This window comes from Sander vitreus, chromosome 1 (assembly GCF_031162955.1).
Source record: "Sander vitreus isolate 19-12246 chromosome 1, sanVit1, whole genome shotgun sequence".
NCBI classification, from domain to species: Eukaryota; Metazoa; Chordata; class Actinopteri; order Perciformes; family Percidae; genus Sander; species Sander vitreus.
This window is the reverse complement of record NC_135855.1, coordinates 13,092,874-13,114,786: the sequence shown is the minus strand read 5'-3', so window position 1 is coordinate 13,114,786 and position 21,913 is coordinate 13,092,874. Positions and strand designations below refer to the sequence as shown.

General features: G+C 42.4%; 1 protein-coding gene across 8 annotated transcripts in view; it reads left to right on the top strand.

The window, feature by feature from the left end:
- Window positions 1-236: 236 nt before the first annotated feature.
- Window positions 237-21,913, top strand: part of neo1a (neogenin 1a) — a 180,698-nt gene continuing 159,021 nt past the window's right edge. For 4 of the 8 annotated variants that reach the window (XM_078269845.1, XM_078269607.1, XM_078269522.1 and 1 more), the window contains exon 1: window positions 237-821. In XM_078269845.1, coding sequence (XP_078125971.1) covers window positions 731-821 — 91 coding nt within the window. In that variant the 5' untranslated portion in view covers window positions 237-730. The remainder of the gene's footprint in view (window positions 822-21,913) is intronic. The other 4 variants (XM_078270084.1, XM_078269689.1, XM_078269928.1 and 1 more) reach the window with 1 other exon arrangement.

Sequence of the window (21,913 nt, the reverse complement as noted above, 5' to 3'; positions counted from 1 at the left end):
AAATAACTCTGTGTTTTGGGCCTTACGTCAGTATTAACTTCTTATTAATGCTGTAAAAGATGTTAAATTTGCGCATAGTTTTAGGACACCTGCGGTGTAAAGATGAGGTGTTGTCTTTGGACTGAAATCCCACACCATATTTTAGATTTTGCCTGAGCACACAGGCGGCCAGGATCCAAACTTGAGTGTGACTCCACACCCTGTTTTCCGTGGAGCCGGTGGAGATCCAGCCCTGCCTTCAACACGCTGCTCTCTTACGTCCCGTTCGTGAATAGTGAGCTGGCCGCGGCGGAGATTTCTCCTTCTGGCCGGGATCTTATCTTTTCTCCAACTGAGCTCTTTCTGGTCTTTTCCGCGCTTGACATATATCGGGGTAGTAAAGTCGGCGCTTCGGTGCTCAGTCGCCTGCAAATCTTTTTGTCCTTGTGCTGCGCCTCCGTGGCAATGGATTGATTTCGGTGTTTTTTCTCCGACCTCTGCCTCGACCAAGTTGAGAAAACAGTCTCTCTAACCTGCGGCTCTCTCTTTCCAGCTACATGTTTCATCCGGCCAGTTTTAAAAGTACCTGGCTGTGGATGTTTCTGCACATTTTAGGACTTTGAACTTTTTTTTCTCCGCTTGTGCATTTACAGGAGGTGGCCGGGGATTTTAAGGAATTTTTTTTTATTTTATTTTTTATAAATCTTCTCCGGGGTTCCTGAAGCCTGCAAATATTTATTTGTGAAAAGTGATGGCCGAGCGGGGAGCTCTGTCGCTCCTCTCTCTCCTCTGTCTCACCTTTCTCTACACGGAGACCGCCGCGGCAAAGCATGTCGACAAAGGTAAATACCTTCATACACTGCTAATTGTTCTGCGGTGTGTCCGCTTCTTTACGCCTCGTTTGAAGAAACTTACCGACATTGTATCACGAGTTGTAATAAAAGAAACACACGGAATGCAAGCTGTTGGCTTTGAAAATCCGACGTGGAGCTAGGTAACTGTTAGCTAATTCTGCTGTGTTTAGGTCTGCTACTCTTTCACCATTTACACAACTTTTAAAAGTAGGCTACTTTTCAATAACAGGCACACTATTTACTCCTAGACCAGCCCTGTTTTAAAGCAGTAAAGCAACACGCTTTTTCCACTCCGTCCTTTTGTCTGCACAGTGAGGCAGAACTGCTGCTAGATTTGTTTGTCTTTCCAATGCTTCGTAGACATGCTGTATAGCCTAGTTGTTTCACAAATGTGTCTTTGAGTTATGTGCATTTGGATTTGAAAGGCCAAATAACACATTTTGTTTGAATGAATTAAGACCATCCATCTACCTGTGCTTGCATGGCTCTGTGGTCATGGAAATGCAAAAGGATGGCAGGAACTTGAATGTGGAAAAAATACAAAGAGTCATTACTGCTCACTGTCAGGTAATACGCTAGCATCATCAGTCCAGCAGACATCTCATTACCTGGGCGTCAATATATGTTGAGCTGATGGATAAACAGACCCCAATTCATTTGCTTCTGTTAATTGTTTTGAAGTGAGGGCACTGCACTGCAGCCTCTGTCTTATTCCAACTGGTGGTATATTCTGTAGTGAGATATTTCACAGATATTAGAGGTGATTTCTTGATATTGTAGGCTATTGATTTGAGTCTGTATGTTTAAGCATTCTCCCCACAATCTGTGGTGAGCACTCCCACATGGGAGAGCCATGAGGAGGAAAAAAAAAAAGTCTTTTCAGCAGTCATTGGAGTGCACAGCTCCAGCACATATCACATACCCCATCGTGACAGAGTCACATCTTTATCATTTAAGCTGTTAGACGCTATCAAACACAGCAGCATGTGGTCTGGAAAATTGTGAATATAACTGACTCTTGTGCAACATGGCCCAGTTTTTTTCTCGTGATATGCCATATAGTTGTGTGTCAAAAAAGGCAGTCCATATGCCTATGAAACCTGGTTGTTTATTTTAGGTAGAATGAATGTGCCTAGAAGGCAGGCCTTGGAGTGACAGGCCTGTGCTAGCTGTTGGGCTCTCTTGCGTGTGAAGCTTGATGAAAGACCCTCTCCTGCATGAAAAGCGTTCTGCAGTGGTGGAAGGAAAAAGAGAGAGAGAGAGAGAGAGCCCCTCCTTGGCTTTGCTGGAGATCAGTACAAAAGAGAGAAATGGGGGGTAGGGTGAAACAGGCTGACTGTCTGGAAAGTAATAAAACCAGGAGATTAAGGGGACCAGGGAGTTCCTTTGGGAGCTTTGATTGATTCCAGAGAATTGGACTGGGACCCACACGCAGAGAGAGTCTCAAATTACTAATTGTGGGGTCCCCTTCTCTGAAAATATCTGTTTATTCAAAACACATTTTTTTGAGGTCCTGGCTGTGGTCAGAACTTATCTTTCTTAAAGCTGTCAGAGTTGCAGCCCTGACTTAAAGAGTTTCAGTCTCATTTAGTTTGGGGACACATATAATGGGTATAGTCTGGAATAACCAGTAAAAGTTCAGCCTAACTGCTGCTGTTTTTTTTTACCACTACTTCCTCTGTAGCTCTTACAAGTTGTTAGCGCCGTTAAAAATGTCTCAAAAAGTTTGGCTTTTGTAGACTGCTCCCTGTTAGGAGGAGTGTAAAATCCATTTAGGCTCTATCTTATCTCTGTAATCCTGCTGGGCGGGAATAGTGTGCTGATTGTCTCCCAGCGCACAATGCAAATAACTTGCTGATATGTGTAAACATTTGGCAACCCTCTCTGCTCTTACAGACCACTCACCAGACCACCTTAGATGCGATATTGCCCAGACTTTATAAACAACTGTTGTTTTCTTTGGCTCATATAAGGTCTTCTGTGGACTCTGCTGCTAAGAACATAATTTACCACCTTTGTGTTGTGTTTGGAAAGCCCTGGTGGTCCTACATCCCAGTTAGTGGGAAAAAAGAAGTAGGAAGGCTTAAAGTTGGGTCTTATTCATCCTGAATATCAAGACTAATTTCGTTATCGCCCTCATTTAACAGTGTCATCAGTATGCAAAGTATGGTAAAAGGGTTCTCTTCTAGCCATTTACACAAATGGATTCTACAACTTGATCTTCAGCTCAAAATAGCTGCATCTTCTCCACATGTTCACGTCATGGTGTGCAGAGTTGAGAGGGGGTGTCATCGTGCAGAGTCACCTGCTGTCTCTGCCGTATAGAGCATGCTGTTTACTGATCATTTATTTATGGACTCCCAATTGCTCATAAAGTCCTAATGACCTTCATCCACAGAGAGACGGATAATTGCACGCTTGGCCAAGTGTTTGATTCATCTGTTTCACTAATATAACCACCCCCATTAAGAAAATGCTCCTGATCTGCTATGGACACTGATGCGGAGGCTCACTTTGTTGAAGCTCTGTGTCCTCGCTTAAGAGGTGGTGTGGCGAGGTCACGGTTGAAAATAGCAACTTGTTTTTGTTCAGGGTTTGCGGGGGGGTTAATATGACAGCAATCATTGAAATAATTTGCCCTAAGTGTCACAGCAGTTTTTCACATGTAATTGACAGGGGGAAAGGTAGATCAATATCCTCTGAATAGATGGCATGACATCTGCTGTTGCATCTTTTTAGTGAGTCAGTGTAATCACCGGCTTTCAGCTGACTATTGTGGGAAAGTAATTTGGCTATTGGCTGTTATTTCATCTGAAAAAAAGGCTCTCCACTTTGTCGATTTGCTCATATATTTCTGTTATTCCAAACCGTGCCTACAGTGTCGGCTGAACTGCAGGATTTTTGTAGACGTAGTGCGGTTAAAACTATGTCAAGGCACCGTGGAAATAATGCGCGCCTTGAAACGCACATGGTTTGATCCCATTTCTCAACATATCAAACTTTCACACATCAGCTGTTAGTGTGGAGGTGTAATGTGTGTACACCAGATTGAATCTACATTAATTCTCTCTCCACACTCCATACATTTGAATCCAGTATTCCCTATGTTTATTGATTGCTGTTCAGCATGCTGTTTTGAATCTGTTTCTCTAACTGGCATTGTTAACCCCCTGTGTATTTGAGACATATAGTCTGAGCTGGCTAGTTGGTTGCTCGTCATAGTGAAGGTAGGGCTGTTGTTGAGTGGAGAGAAGCCAAGGGTCATGGTCTACAAAACCCAGAGCGGATCATGGAGTAGAAGGGAGACTTCTATTCGCCTTCCTTCTAAGATGAAATTGCCTCTATCAGAGCTGCTTCTAGTTGTGCAGCTCAGAGAAACATGACGGAAATCTGCTTTTCCCGTCTCTCCACTGAAGCCTGTATACCAGCCTCTGATTCTGGTGCACATTCAGTGGCCTTAAAAAAAGGTCTGTATAAAGTTTCCCCATAGCGCGCTGGAGGAGGGTCTGGCTACTCCACACAGCATTCGGAGATGGGAGGAAAACGTGCTCTGGTTTAATGGCATTTCTTTAAACCAATCACAATCATCTTGGGCGGTGCTAAGCACCGGAGAAAAGCCGCGGTGCCGCTGCAAAATAGGCTCGCAAGGAACTTGTTTTGGTGGAACGTGTGTATGTTCAAAAGTTGTTTTAGTCGTGCGAGAGAAAACTCAGATTGGACAGATAGTCTAGCTAGCTGTCTGGATTTACCCTGCAGAGATCTGAGGAGCAGTTAACCATAGTCCTCATGAATCGAACAGAGTTTCAAATGTCAACACAAAGGAAAGGCAACGGATACTAAATGAGTGAAATCCGGCGGATTTTGCGGCGGCAAGGGAGCAATCCCGGAAGTGGAACGTCGTGGATATAGACTAACCTGGATATATATGGAAGTATTCATCGTTTTTTATGTAGTATGTTTGAAAATGTTCATTGCACTGAAACTCAGTTTATCTTATTTGAATTATGCATACATTTACCATATTTTCATACATACTGATATTTGAGGAAAAAAATGATATTGTGAAATTAATTTCAGCCGTATAGCCCAGCGTTACAGGTATGTTCTCAAAACGTTTTTGTGCTCTTTGGGATTGTTGACTGTGAATGTGTCTACACCGGTGTAAAAGGCACAGAAAACTATATATATATTTTTTCCTATTCAGTATTGTTGGAAACTCCTCTGCCATTCAAACACTGGGACATTTTATATGTAACCGGCAAAGAATAAAGGCTTTCTTTATTTTTTCAACAAAACACTTCTGCTAATCAATGTCCTTGGGGGGGGGGGGGGGGGGACCTGCTCTCTGGACACAGGAAAACACTTTGATTGAATGTGGTGCAAAAGGGGTATAGGTGTTGTTCTGAACCATCAGTTATCTCTGTACTATAAAAGCCAGTCTATACGGTGTTATGATTGGTCGGTTCACAAAAAGCGGCTCACATCAAGTGTGCTCCTTTTTTTTATTTTTTTTTTTATTTATTTTTTTTAAAGCTCAACTTCTCTCAGCCTCAGGTGCACCTGCTGTGACTAAAACCATGCCAGACGCAGCACCTTTCCAATCCAGCTGCCGTGTGTCTTTGTGTCTGCTGACCCTTTTCATGTCAAAACAATAAAAGCTAAAAAAACAAACAACAAAGTGTCAAGAGACCATATAGCTGTCCATACTGCCCTGTTTGATGAGTCCTGTAAGACTTTATAGTAACCTTAAGGGACGTTACTTCAACAATATTGTTATCTTTTACTGGAGACATAGCTGGAAACATGACTAATTTCCACTGTTCGTTTTTTTTATTTTTTTTAAATAAAACCCAATGCAACTTTTCTAATTCACTGTGGTCATGCTGTGCTCTCCAGGATTCCCTGTTCTGCTGTGATCGAATGATGCTCAGGCTTAATGACCTCTGGGAGAGCAGAGTCTTTTCAGTTTCCATGGAGCTGACGCACACAGCAGCAGTGCAAAGCATACAAAGAAGACACTGAAATTATGGCTACATGTCAGTAACGCTCTAGTTTGGCATCTCTTTCATCACTCTGCTACGCACTTCAGCTATAAGTCGACTTCTGTCGGGCTCTGGAGAACTACGCTGGTCAAGCTCTGCTCCTCGAGGCTTGCTACCAGCCTGCAGTTACACATACGAAAACACAAACTGTGTGTGTGTGTGTGTGTGTGTGTGTGTGTGTGTGTGTGTGTGTGTTACAGACTGTTTTGGACATCTTTAAAATCTTGAAACCATCTGAATAGACGTGAAGCCGCACTGATAACATCTTTTCAATTCCTTATCTTGTGACAGGGCCTTTTGACTAAACGTTCTTGCACACATTTCTTAAACTCTGGGTTGTTTTTAGGGGTGTGCAAAAAAAAAAATGGATTCACATTCGAATCGCGATTCGAGCTCTACAGATTCTTAAAAAAAATCCCGCACACTGACCATTACGCAAGCAATAATTTATTTAGAAAAATAAAACGTTTCGGTCTTAGACCTTCATCAGGTAAATGCTCGACGGATTCAAAATCGATGCATAGAATTCCAAAAATCGGTCATTTTTTAATAAAAGAAAAAAAGTTTTACTTGTATGTCTACTGCAATCACATGGGAAATGTAACTACATTTACATACTGTGACTCGTTTTTTGAATCGAGAATCGTTTTTGAATCCAATCTTCAGCCTAAAAATCAATATCAAATCGAATCGTGACGTTTTCTGAATCGTACGCCCCTAGTAGTTTTATATTGCAATGGGCTTGCCATTATACATAAAGAATTGATGTTAAACCAAAACAAATAATTGACCATTCTGCCGTGCAAAGCTTTTACCAGGGCAGCACACGAAACGGCCAAAAAGACTTGTAAGTGAAGGTTGTATTGAGTAGCAAGTGGTAGTCTTGCAGCATTACATGTTCCATAATATTTATGTTCTGCTAGACTGCAGTCATAGTTGGTAATGTTCTTCAGGACAGCGTGGCATTGTCCAGTCTTTTACTGCATGCAGAAAAGCTGCAGCAGGCATGCTACCGTGTTTCAGTGCACGTCCTTTTATGTTTGCAGCGCGACGGCAGCAAATGGCACTGAGTGTACTGACGTTAGATTTAAGTAGTGTACTGCAAGCAAAGAAGTGTTTTCCGCCTGGCCTGGTATTCAAGGAAAACCTTGAAGGAATGAGCTTTGTGGCCCTTCCAAAGGAATCGTTATAAAAGCACAGCAGGACAGTGAGGACTTTTTTCCCTGAAAACTTTCCTCAAACTTTAGCTATTTTGGTTTTGCCGAGCTCCTGTCGTGGTGTCTCCTGTTGGTAGTGGCAGCTGCATAGGATTATGACACATGCAAGCTGTGCTTGTCAGATGAGCCTGGACTAATGAGTGCAAGGCTCGGTTATACACTGAACTGTTTTTACAGCCCTGGGGGGCATATTACAGACATTTCCTATTCAAATAAGATCAAGCCTTTTTTAAATGTTTGAATTTCTTTTTTCATTTTTTTTTTTTCACGATTAACAATTTTCTTATTTATTTTTAACAAAATACAAAACTCGCGACATGAACAAATGCCCTCTTTCCGTCATCACCACCCACCCAGACAAAAATCAGGAAAAGATGACGGTAACTAACTACAATATTCTAGACCAGTCAACAAAATAAACCATAAACCAAATAAACATGTATTAAATGACAAAACCATAAGCCATATGTTTGAATTTTTAAATCCTCTAAATCAGCGTTTCCCAAACGTTTTACAGTCCTGTCCCCCTTCAGACTTTGAACCCCCCCCCCCCCACCCCCGCACTCTTCTATGAAATCCTTTTTCACGTACACATGTCCCAGTTTGGGAACCAATGATCTAAATGTTTTATTTTTACATTTTGTGAATCACAGTCTAGTTGACATTTTATTACTAGTTAAAGGACAAGGCTCGCGTTGTATTGTGTTTGTATTTTGAGGGGAGGCAACATTTAAATGAATGAATTCATATTCAGGCATCTTGCTCCAAGTGCGCTCTCGCTGCACATCTGTATTAGAAGCGTCACGATGTCTGTCGTGACACCACGATGGCCGACAGCCATCGTCGATGAACGATGACATCATCCATTGGACCAACCCTAGCAGGAGCGCTTTCGAATGACAGATAAGCAGCTCAGGCTTTACTCAATGAGTGTAAACTACACAAAGAACAGATGAGAGTAGTTGACATGGCGTTTTCCCAATTCCCTTAGATTTTGGCAACTCATTGCCTAATCGGTTGTTAATCTAAAGAACCTTTTTATTTATTTATTTATTTATATATATATATATATATATATATAAAATTAGCGTAATGAATATTTGATGTAATTGTGAGGTGGCTGGTTTCATTCCTGGCAGCAGTACTTGTTGTAAATTAAGAGAGACTTGAAAGACTGATTAATAACCTTCATTTGGTTGCACCGCACCTGTTGGAGTTCCAACATCCTGCAGCTCTCAGGCATTAATTCATTCTCTATCTTCTTTGGAGAACGTCCAGGGTGTGATGAATTAACCTGAAAGTCTTCTCTATGGTGTAGGGGTGTGACGAGACACTCGGCTCACAAGACGAGACACGAGACTGGGCTTTCACGAACACGAGAGACGAGATTTTAACACTATTTTAAAGAGAACGTCAATATGAAATGTCCAGACTGATCTCACTAAGTGGCGTATGTATGACACGACAATTCGTATGCCGTTTTTGCGTGTTATCAAGACGGATAATCGTTTTTTTTAGCGTGTTTATCAGTGCCGTTTGGCCCCCATTGACCTACGTTACATGTGAATTATCGCCGTAGCGAGTAGTACGACACGACGGAGGGCCGTGGAGGGAGGTTAGTTGGGGTGGTGGATCGCGTCCCGTGTGTGGCATTTCTTTTTTGTGACAGCGTAGACGTACACATGGATAGCTCAAAATGCGTACAGATAACACGCCATTTGGCTTTATGAAAGTGGCGCGTATGTTTACCCAAAGTCATGATGCCATGTTGGAAATATCACTGGAAAAATCATCATCAACCTATTAAATCAAATAATTATACATTTCTTACACTGCACTGTAACTTCTGTTCGTAGCCTGTTTTATTTTTATGACAGTTTTATTTTTTGGGCATATTTGAGAGCGAGAGAGAGAGAGAGTCGAACCTGGGCCCGCTGCGTCAAGGAGTAAACCTCTATATATGGGCGCCCGCTCTACCAACTGAGCTATCCGGGTGCCCATTTATGACCATTTTTAATTACTCTTTAATGTTTCATTTAAAGCACTTTTAATTTCCTTGTTGCTGAAAGGTGCTATAGAAATAAAGTTGCCTTGCCCCTCAGTCTGACCCCAGGGCTTATGAACACTTGTCAGTCAGTCACCAGGGCAATAGGGAACACCTATCTGTCTCGGAAGTGTTAGCTGCACGGTGATCTCGCTATTATATTATATTATATTATACTGCAACAAACGGTGTCTGTGCGAAGTTTTGAAAACTGTAACCACCTTTACCGGGTCTCACTTGTGTACTATCGGGGGACAACTTTTAACCTGGACGAGAAATATCGTAACGTTTTAATGTCACGAGATCTCTACTATGGTGTAGTACAGTTGTTAAGTAGCATGTGCTTAAAGGAGAATGCAGGCAAACGAAAAGCAATGCAACTTAACCAATATAATGATTTTTGTTCATTACAATTGTCCAGGATGGATAGTGCAATTTGAATCTTGTTGTTCCTAACACAGGATTTTTTTTTTTTTTTTTTTTTTTTTTATGGATCCTGTGTCCTTCTGTGCCCTGGCAATACAAGTTGACTGGGGCTGAACTATTCCATTCACCAAATCATCTTGTGTTGTTGTTTTTAACATCAAACGCTGTCATCTTCCCTTTATCCATCATGTTACTGGTGCTAGGTTTACCAGTATGTGTATGTGGGAGAAATCATACACTTACTCATAAAGTATCAATCACCCATGTACACATAAAGCCTCGCAGCCTTCATTCAGTCAAAGGAACTTTTCATGTGCTGAAAGGGTGTGGGGGCAGTCAGTCACAGAGAGAGGATTGTGAGCGCTGCTCGATTGAGCTGGCTGCCATCATCTTGTGCCTGGCCTGTGGTTCTTGGCAGCTTTAGACATGGTGGGATGTGTGTGTGTGTATATGTTTGGGTGGGTATTTGTATAGGCGTATGCCACCCATCTGGGGTTGAACAGATGTTTTATCAACAAGGTTCAGAGAGTTTCCCGACTTGAACTCCCTCTCTAGCGAAAAAACCCACTTTACCTACTTTCACTGAGAAGAAAGGTGGAAATTAGACCATTTTGATTTAGCCTTGAGTTGAATCTGTGTAGCAGCTAGCAGCCTTGGTGGCATTGATTCAGTATTATGCAGCGAGCACATATTTTAAGAAACAAAAAGGGACGAAAGCACGCACTGATTGCCACACCTCTTATATTATTATAGGCAAGAGTTTTATTGTCAAGTCTTTTATTGTCTTTATTTGGTTAAGGACAAAATTACAACTTTGCACGCAGCTGTGAATTGCAAAAAGGTTGGTATTTGTGTGGAGTGGGTTTGTCAAAAAAAACTTTGATTTCTAAAAATGTACTTTGGGTATAGATTTTATAAGTTTCATGTAAACTAAAACCTGATGACTGAAAATATTGACGCGCACTGGCAAGCCTTGTTTAGATTTTTTTTTTTATTTATTTATTTTTTTTACACAACTTTCTTAGATGGCACACTTAACCCATTTCAATACCAGTGCTCAACTCCAACCAAGATTTCTAATTATGGTGTCTTTTCAATCGATAATGAGCTGCTCCAACTTTGCTAAGTAGTGCCAGAAACAAGTGTCTGTATTTTTTCCAACATTTTCTTGGTCTGTTTTACAAGGAAACACATGGTTTGTCTGTTTTCTGTAGTATAAATCCACAGAAACCTCTTACCTTTCAATCATAGGAGGCATAGTGTGTTTAGGCTTTAGCAAGAATAGAGGGTGTCATATTTTTCTTTTTTAAATCCAACACAGTACTTTTCCATGGCACTGTCTCAGCATGCGAAGCACAGCAGTGTTATGGATGGTTGAGCCTCAGACATTAAGTTTAAACAGTTTAGGGTTTACAGTTAAGACCAGTGGAGGCTCTGTGCTAGTCATGTAGATACCAACTTGTGTTCCCAGTTCCCTTTTTGGAGCCTCTCCAGTCAACCTCCCATGTTTTATTTGGATTTCACCTGCTTCTATGGTGACCCCTGGAAAATTCTCCTGGTATTAACTGATGTTTCTGCTGCTAAATCCAAGCTGAAATGATTCTTTGAAAAGTTCAGCATTAGATAGAGGCTCCTTTGTGCCGTTGGGAGCTCCCCTTTGGCATGGGGCTCCACTGACTGCAGAGACTTCTTACCATGTTATTGGAGCCAGTTCCTCCTCAACTCTGAGCTCATCGAAAGCTAACAAGAGGTCAGGAGAGGAAGCTGAAATGGTGAAATTACTGCTTTAAGCTTTTTTAATACATTGCCATGATGTAATGGAATTCAGATTTTTTTTTTTTGGCCCTTCACAGTTGAATAAATGCGTCTTTCAGCGGCACTTACTTGACAAATGATGGCTTTTCTTTTTTAATATAAATGATACACAGCTCTAACACAAAATAAATTTTTACTTGGCATTAGAAAATGGTAATTGTGCCTTGAAATTTGATTGACTGTACAACTGCAATTTTCTTTTTTTTTTTTTTTTTTTTACTGTTGCTGAAAATGTCAAGCATTAAAGTAAAAGATAGTTTAGCTAGCTGTGTTTGTTTTTTTGCGCATCAGCCACATGCCAAGAATCAAAAACAACACACCTTCGACGTTCTGTGTGTGTCGCGTTAGGTCACGGCAGTTTCCTGCGGCGTCGCTATGACGACCAGCCCCGCTCGCCTCACGCATGAGGCAGTACTAAATCTGTAATGGAAAAAGGACGGGCCACCGTGGCTGAGCCGAGTTGGTACTAGCAGCGGGTAAGCACCATAATTTTGTTCACTTTATTTGGCACTTAGCCAAAATTACACATACAGTACAGCTGGGTTTCAATTGCTGTTGGATAAAGCTGTACAGAACCTGAGAGCAGCATCTGGGGCAACAGTCTCTTGAGCTGTGTCTAAATACAGACACGACCTTCCCCTGTCTGACATGGAGGAGGATGAGCGTGGTGAGGCAGGTGGAGGCAGGCCCATAAACTCCTAGAGGTGAGGATTTCCGTCCAGCTTGAAGTGTACACAACGGGCAGTGATGGAAGGCAGCTGCATCAATTCCCTCTGATTCCTTAACCATTGTCCCTTGAACCTTGACTCCACTCGCCCCCCCCCTACTTCTCAGCCTGCGACAGGTCACTCAGCCACAGCACCGGCATGGCTGCAAAATGGATGGCGGCCAGCAGGGAGCACTTCTGGAGAAATAGCAGGCGAGCAGCATTCCATCACAGGACCTCGAGACACAGATGTCATATGAGACACGAGGGACGTGTTTGGAGTGGGGGATGGGCTGGGAGGGCCAATGGCAGAGGTTTTGGCATGGTGGGGCAGTAATGGGGTGGGATAGCAAGCCAGCTGCCACCAACAGAGTCTTAATGAGGTGTCCCATCAAGAACACAGGGAGATGAACATTAATGACTACAGCTCAACTTGTCTGTTCGTTTATTCCCTCCTTTTCAATCACGCTAGAATGAGGTGCGTGGCATGTTTGGGCACACGGTAATGTTCTTCCAAGCCTGATTTTAAAATATGGCTAGCCTTTTACGTACTAGGGCTGCAACCACTGCAACAATTATTTTCTATATTTTCTGATGAGTTGATTGATCGTTTAGTCCATTAAGTCAGGAATTTCCCAGAGCCCATTTGCTTCTTTTGTATGACCAACAGCACAAACCCCACAGATATTCAATTTATTCTGATATCCTCACATTTGAGAAGCTGCAACCAGCAATGTTTTTTTTTTTTGTCCATTTGCTTCTTTTGCAGTGTGGATGCATGGATGGGAGATGCATGATTGCCATAATCAGATTGTGTGGATGCATAGAATTAAGACTCCTTGGCCTTTTTATGAACAAATAAATACATTGGCTTAATGAGTGAAGTAACAGCCAGTGAAATGGTCATGTGGATTTGGATCCCAGATTCAGCAGCAGTATTTTCTTCTTCTTTTTTTCCCTCAACAAAATGTGAAACTCTGCTCATCAAATATTAGCTTTTCAACATGAACAACAGGCAGTGAAACGATGCAATAATAACCAATGGTAGAACCATTACCCGAGAATGTGAATATGTAAATTTCTCTCGGGAAGGACAGTGAGTTCTTTTATAACCTTTTCTCTGCAACCAGACTTGAATTACTGCTTGGGGAAATAATGCAAAATGCTCTTTCTGCTTTCATACTTCACTTACCTGGCGTGGTCTAAATTAGTCCTGAGTGCATTAGTATGTCATTCAAGCTTTCAGGACACCTGCTGAACAAATTCACTCAAAGAACAAACACACACACACACACACACACACACACACACACACACACACACACACACACACACACACACACACACACACACACACAGCAAGATCCCCAAATATGTCCTGCAGTCTGTTTGTGCCATATGCCGTATAATATTGAAGTGAAGTGTAGCAAGTCTCAATAAAAATTCACCCAACATTATCTAATTAAGCAGGTGTGAAAGCAGCTTAATTCAAGTCGGTTTTGGCACGTCTCACCGGTCCATGTTCAGCATGAAGTAACACTTTATTCATCTTAGAGATGTGAATACTTTCTTTAATCTGGGGACCAAGTTGCACACTTTCATTTCTCCTCAAAAGAAGATGTTAGAAGTGGTCTTGAGTTATAAAAAGGGGGGGGGGGTTTATTAGCCACCGCTTGCCTGTGGGGTGCTTTTTGTTGGAGAGTGACAGGGGACTTAATAATGAAGCTCTAACCCAATGAGCCCTGAATCAGTGGAGCCCCTCTTCCCATTCTTTGTCCTTCTCCCAATCCCCCCACAGTGCCACTGCATTCCCAGCCTGGCGGGGCAGTGTCTCTGGGCCAGGGCCATGTCACGCACCCCTTCTGGCCCAAATGGCCGTGGGGGTCAGGGGTTCAAGTGCTCCCCGTGGGGCGACGCATAGGATGCCTAGCGACGCCGTGGCTTGGTCTCTGCACTGGCTACGTCTGTAATTCATTTCTAATGAGAGAGAAATTGGCTGACCTCGCAATAGCTAGCCTATTGGCTCTAGCTCACTGTTACTGCCCCTTTCCCATCTTGGCTTTCTCTCACACAGACTTCAAAGAAGAGGAGAGGATAGCCCCTCCTGGCTTAACGCTGATAGTGAAGCGCTCCGAGAACATTCCTCGCGTGCTAGACGGAGGAACACAGAGAGAGGACACAGTGTGGATTTTATAGGCTGTGTTTCTGCTAGTCCCACACATACGTGTGGTTCATGGGTTTGATGTAGAAGGTTAACTGTTTCCTATGTAACATAGGGTAGCGTACCAAATTCTGTACTTTTTTAGGTACAGACCAAATCACGTCGGTACTATCGAGGACTGATTCACGTTAATTCAAACGGTGCCAAATTCCGGTACCTGAGAGTGTGTAAGCGCGAGCCTCTGTTCTCTCTGCATGTTGACAGAGAGCGGGGCTGACCTCTGACACACGCCGAGCTGCGGACGGAGCAAAATTGTTGCCTCGGCAGTTCAAGTCACAGTGAGTCACCACAATGGCGGTAAAGCGGTTGCAAGTGTGGTCACAGTTTTCAAAACTCCACGCAGACCGTTGTTGTTGTTGTTGGACGGAAAGTAGCTTGAGTAGCTGAATTGGTATCAAGAAAAGTATTCAGGAATCATTGTCACGGTATCGGTAATGGTACCAGGTTTTTGAACGATACCCATTCCTACACATAACCTGTAAATATGACAGCTTTGGAATTTCTGATGGCTTTTGATAGCACTTGGCTATCTGTGTTGCAGTCAGTGTTAAGGTAGGTGTAACACCTCACAGGGCTACCTCTTTGAAAATGTTAGTTAAAGGAACAAACCGTGATCTTCCCATTCAAAGCACAATGTGTTGTCGTTTTTTTGGCCAACGTGGCGGCAGCCTGTATCAATAACATTTCCTAAAGGGAAACAATTGTGTGAAATGCAGGAAGCCATTGGGAAGCCAGGGACTCATGTCTCTTCCTGCTGAGTAAATAGTGTCTGGGCCTCCCCCCCCCCTCCTCCATTTCATCCACTTTTGAATGAGCCCAGCACTTGTAACAATAAAGGCAGGAAATGAACTATACTCACACAGGAGCGTGCAGGATGCTCATTGTGTTCCTAATTGACCAAACTAGGTTGGATGGTGAAAGCAGGCCTTTCTCTAGTTGAAAATAGCTCAAAGGTAGAATAAGGTAGGTGTGGTCCAAAAAGCAGCTAATGAGTTAGTATTTCCTTGTATAATTTTAGATTTTCTTGGCCGTGTCCTCTCTGACCCAGTTTGTGTGAAATTGAAGCTCACAAGCTCACAGACCCATGACTGCCTAGTGCAGGCTTGCATTGCTTACGTGCAGCAGATAGCACACACATGTGAGTGCGTGACGGAAAAATATTAGTACGTTCGTGGTGCAGTATAGAGCTCAACGGTGTGGTTTCCGGAAGTATGTATTGCATTCATATTCTGCAAAAGGATTGTTAGCCATAATGTCTTAACCATCCAAGGTAGACTTACCATGAGCTATGAGTTGTGTACTATTGTGAAACAATGGTTTATGCCCCTGTAGAAGGCACAAAACCGGATGAAATCAACCTCGTTTTATGAAAAACATGTTTTATTATATTTGAGAAACTCTACACCACCCACAAACCCGAGAACAGCCAGGAAGCTGCTACCACTGAAGTCTATGACCGTTTATGTACCTTAGCCTTTTTTTCTGTTCTCAAATGTATTTATTTTTCGCCGAATCAAATGTTTTATGGTCCTGATGAGTCTCGTAGCGCGTAGGCTTGGTTCCAGGCTTCAAACTCTTACATCTTATTATACATTTTACCATTTTCTAAAACATCAATAGAGTGGGCGGTCACTGTTGAGCTCCATGTGCTGTGTGAAACCACTTGCAGCCCTCAGTGTCAAGCTGTTTACTATTTGCCATCCTCACCTGGCTACAACCTCCTCATTTTTCTCTGTGGAATGCAGGTGTGACTCACAGCCAGACAGCGTCACTTGAACTGTCCTCTCAGAAGCCCTCCAGGGGAAAGTTGTTTTGCTCTTGAGTAGAGCATTAGTGTATTTGAGCTGACCTGCATTCAGAGAAGATTGGTTATGTAGTTGGGATTTAGGTTACTACTTCCAATCCCACTACTCATTAGACAAAATTTGATTGTTTGTGTGTTGTAGTAATGCCCACTTTCTCCCCAGAACCATTAGCTTTTCCTTCCATAAGCATCTGCTATGTTTTAAGGTAATATGTATACCAATTATGCACCAAGAATCCAATGAACCAGTATCCAGATTGCCATTCTGGTTTAATTGTTGGGTTAGGGATCAGTGGTTATCTGGCCCACATTTTGTGCTTAGTGTAATTGATATTTGGTTTACCCCTAGATTAAGTGACAACTAAGCAGGTTAGCTTTAAGGATTTTCCCAGATTAATTCCAGGAGTCCAATCTGAGTGGGCTGACCACTCTCCCCGTATGATCCCAAATGTCTGCTTTACCTGGGATTTACTAGCATATGAAAAGGAAATGAGATCAGAGGTGGTGATAAATCCTGCAGCTAAGCCTCCCTTTGAGAAAATGAGATGCACACATGGCTCCGTCAGTCACCAGCCGCTCATTTCCGATAAATAGATTTTTGGTGCTCAGGGGATGAGAGGTTGGGTAGTCCTTCAGAGTGCAGCTTTGTCAACTAATGTCACGGTCACTTTGGCCATGCATTTCCTTTATTTGCTTTCTTGTCTCTAATGATATGTGATGCAGCTTTGCAGTGACTTGTTTTGTATTGTGGCATGTGAAGAAATGTGTTCCAGTAAGGCCATCTTCCCTTTGTTGTAGTCCATTTAGCCTCAAGTGGTATGTTCTACTTCACACCAAGAGCTGTTGCACTACGCTAGACATTCACACTGTGTCCACAGACTGTTTGGGTCCCCATGTCCCAGCAGATTTGCAAGCAACTAATTTAGGAGTGGTTAAGTGATTTAGCATCTGTTTTTTATGGGACCCTAGTGAGCCACAACTGCCACCCCCCTTCTGCTCATCACTGTCTGTGCCTGTGGCGTCGAGGCTTGCCTTTGAATTTCAATCAGCCCTGGATGCATTGTTGTGTTTATTTGAGGGGGATGGGTTAGATAGGCTGTTAGTAGTAGTATCTGGCTGTGTGTGCCAATCAAATATTCACTGTGACCCATGGGCAGCTCATTGGAGGATAGGTTGGTGTGTTCTCAGGGGGCACAAGGCTTTAACTGCTGCCCGCGGGGGCAAACCCTGCCCTACATTCTTCACACATCGTCCTCCCTCCCCTCGTCATCCTCCTCACAACGTGAACACAGGCAGTACAATCAATAACAGACTCACCCTCCTCCTCCTTTCACCGCCCTACCCCCCTTCGACTCCTCCTCTGGTCATCCGCTCCCTGCTTTCCATTTATCAACACAGCTTTTGATGTTGGCTTCATCATTCTCTGTCAACCCCCCCCAACACCTCGATGTGTGTAATTGTATTAGATTCGTCATGGTGGCACATTTATTTGGCCCGCCCCGGCTGGTATTGGGCCAAAGGGTTTCTTTTCCATGTACCTTCAACCCTAGACATTACTTTTAAGTATGCTAATTCAAATTTATTTCCATGTGGCATTGCACAGTTGTGGTTCAGTGGGTTCTCCAGCACCCTAAGGTACATTACGTGTTTTATTAAAGACTGTTTGTTTTTGCTTTTCCTGATTCCCATTGTTCCGACCACCATTCTTCTCGTCTTACCAGGCAATGAGGCGTAAGTGTTGAGCTTACATTAAAAATCCAACCCCACAGCAGGCCTGTTGAGTAGGACGAGTGGAAATGAGAGGAAAAACTCATCTCAAACATAAACATACACTCGGACAGTGAAGATGCCGGCATTGTTATCACACTGTGAAATATTTCTTGAAATATTTATGGACATTTCTGTCACTTCTGTCGTGCTCATTCACAGTTTATTTCTCAAAGATTGTGCTCAGTTTGAAAATATTTGACAAAAGTTTTTATTGGCCTCACAAGGAAAGTGTGCGTGCGTGCGTGTGTGTGACAAGTTCAAATTCAGACCTAGTCACGTATGCTGTGTTTCACTTAGGTTTTAGGTAAACATCACTGGAAAGAACTGGAAACCTATTCAGACACTAAAATCAGAGCTTTGTTGGCAACATTTCCAACGAAGCTCTAATTCCATTTTACTGCACTCGCCTTTTGTCTCATCAAATCCCTTCGTCAACTAATGAGTGCTAATTTTCTTTCGTGAGGCTCTTTTGTGCAACCTGTTGTGTGAGGATAATCTCTGGCAAATACATTTCTTGTTTTTGAGAAACAGTGGGAGGATGTACCGGGAGAAAGGCGAAAGATGGTGTGCAGAGGGGAATGGGGGAATGGGAAAGACTTAAGAGGCACAGTGAGAGAATCTGTCTTTGTCGATTACACACGCATTACAACCTTGGCGGCCACATTAGATCTCTTTCTCCATACACCAAACTACCATTAATAATGGATACAGCTCTCTAGCTCTTTTGCTTTCTCTTCCCCTCCCCCCAGCATTGCCCCTCAAGCCATCTACCCTTCTCTCCCTGTCCCCATCTACCCTACCTCCATCCTGTCCTTCCCTTCCCTTCTCTCTCTCCCCCCCCCCCCCTCCCTTCCCCCCACTGTTTCAGCTATGAGACTGCTAGCCAGCAGCCATGCCAGGTGTGCATACATCATCATGGCGCTGGCCACACAGCCTGCAGCACCCAAACAGTCATCATCAGACAGATACATCCACCTGCCTGGAAAAAAAAGAACATTGTTGAATAGTTGAGTGTGTGTTTGTTTCCTGTTTTGTAGCAGTTTGTGTTATTTGGGTTTCAATGAGGACATTAGCTTATTTTGTTTCTCTTGACAGAAAGCTACAGACAATGACAGATGAAAGACAAATACATTCTGTAGAGATATTGAGAATACATTTGCGTGCATACATGCTATTGTTGACACACTCCTGCATGCACAGTGGGAAAAGGCTTAGTTGTTTTATTAATGTCTTGATTGTCACTTCAGTGTTACATCTGTCATTTGATCTCGTGTTCCCCAAACACAAGCTTCTCAAGAGTAACCCGTTTTAATGTTCTTTTCTCAAACTACAGTGTAAAGACATCTATAGTTTATCATAAGTTACTTTTTTTTCTGTCTATAAGCCCAGGAATCCACTCTAAAGAAAAAGAAACTACAACTGCACACAATAGCGAGCAAAGTAGACACACAGTTTAACAGCAGTCAACTGGATTATTTGTCATGTTCGTTGTTAAAACACACATTGATTTGCAAAATACCACCTGAAGTACTTTTTGTTATCATGTTTTCTCCCACACCAGGGAATGCAGAGGTTTATCTTGAAATGCAGAAACAATATCATCTATCGGGCTACCCCATCTTATTACATTTTATCTTGATGTGGACTATGCAGTCCTTCCAGAAAATGCGATGAGTTTTTTGTGTGATTGTTGCGGGCCAAAATCCTTGATTATGCGGCACGTTTTCTTAAAAAATGCGATGGAATATGCGGGATTTTTATGCGACGAAATTGCGGGAACTTGCAAAAACTGCGGTTTCATCACGGCTTCATCGCGGGGTTTGCAGCTTTTCGATGATGTTCACGTCGCGTAATTACGTCACTTCATGACGTTCCCATGGCAACAGGGGAAAATGGCTGCTCTTGAAGTAAACACAACATTTTTCAACTTTCTGTAAGATATATGTGACTTTTTTGCAACAAAAATGCAGGGATTATGAAATCATGCAAGCCCCGCATATTTTGCGCGGAAATAGGCAACTTATGCGGCAAAAGTGCGGCGTATTTAAAAAAAAATATGGCCCCCGCATAAATATGCGGACTTTGGCTGATTATGCATTGAATTATGCGATCGCATGATCACGTTTTTCTGGAGGGACTGACTATAGCATCAAAGTCATGTTTAAGCAGAAGGCTAAATCAGGAGAACAAACAATATGGAGAAAAGGAGATTTGGTAACACTTTACTTGACGGTATCTACATAAGAGTGTCATGACACATGAACTCTAACCCTAACCATAACTTGTCATGACAAAAACCGAATGACACTTAATAAAAGAAGCGTTATGTCATAAACGTTTGACTTGTTTCTAATGTTTATGACACGTTCATGACAGTGTCATGTCACTCTTATGTAGAGACCTTCATGTAAAGAACAACACTGAACAAAATCATCTGGTTTAAGTTTCTATTTTTTGCATTAGATGGAACATATGCATGCCCAAGACTTCATTGGATTTAATGCATTACATAATAGCAATAGTTTCCACGTTGTGTAGTGGTTTCAAAAGTGCACATATATGTGACACCACTAATGACGTGTATGGGCTGAGGATGGATAATATCGTAAACCCAGTGCATTTGAAAGACACTAATGCCATACTAATCCTCTCACCATGATAAATGAAATGCATACGTAAACAAATGGGACCTAGCTGTGTAGCACAGTAGTTCTCTGCTGGACTGTTAATCCCTCTGGAGTCACTACTTGCTTCCCAAGATCCTCTAGTTTGGAGCTGGACACTGCATCATTATCTCAATTTATGGCAGACACTAAAACACCACACACCAGTTTCTATTTAAATTAGAAAGGTGTGAGCAGACATGTCTACTATGCAAGGAATATAAATGATTTTCAGTTTAATATGATTTTGTCATGGCCCAACAATAGATTGGTGACCTGTTGTGGGTGTTTCCTTATTTTATGCATGCTCCAATGAGCTCTATCCATTCAGTGACTGATGAATTGTCTGGGATATTTCTGTGGCCGGTAGTATATTTCCCTTCAAAGACACCACCAAACGCATCGGGCTCATGATACCAGAAACTGGTCCTGGTTGGCTCCCCCTGTCATAGATTGTCACATTCAAACCAGAGTACAATAAAATAAAAATCAATGAAAAAGGGCGGTGGAGGGTGTTGAGACTCCCAGCTGACAGATTACGGACACAACACTCATAAAGGAGAAATCATGTTTCCTGTCCACTTCTGTGGGATTATCCTTATCTGCTATAACTGTATATGTCCTCTGCTGTATTTGTGAGATTGTTAATGTAGTTGAAAGCACTACACGCCGTAGTACAACACCATTCCCACTGAAGGGATGTCTTGCTTAGAGAAATGAATATATTTGTGGCCCTAATGGTTTTAGGTTCAGTCAGAGGTCTCACACTCTACTAGGAGCATTATCACACAAGCATGCTATGAGCAAACAGCTGTTCAATTTGCTATTGAATAATTGGTGACCTTTTTTAAAAACTGAGGTTCACAGTAAAGCAGTGGAGACCAAACCACTGTGTGTGTGTGTGTGTGTGTGTGTGTATATATATATATATATGTGTGTGTATATATATATATATATATGTGTGTGTATATATATATATATGTATGTGTATATATATATATATAATATAATATGTATGTATGTATATGTGTCAGATTAACAGATGTGTATGTTCTTTTGATGAATGCTAAGGTGAGTTAACGCCACACAGAAGATGATGTGAGGATAGGACATGGCAGTTTGGGGTTTCAGGCTTTAGAAATTGGGAGCGTTGCCCATCGGAATTTGTTTTCCTTTTCCTCATGGGACTGTCCGGCCCTCTCCACCCGAGGCAATCTGTCTTCCTGTCATCCTATTGATCCCCTACAACGCTCATTAATATGGGGAAAAAGGCCGTTGAGCCAGAGATGGGAGGCAAGTGGCTGCTGTTTGCTGTTGGGAAGGTGTGTAAATGGGGGGAAAAAAGGGGGAATGATTCATCTAGCCCAGAACT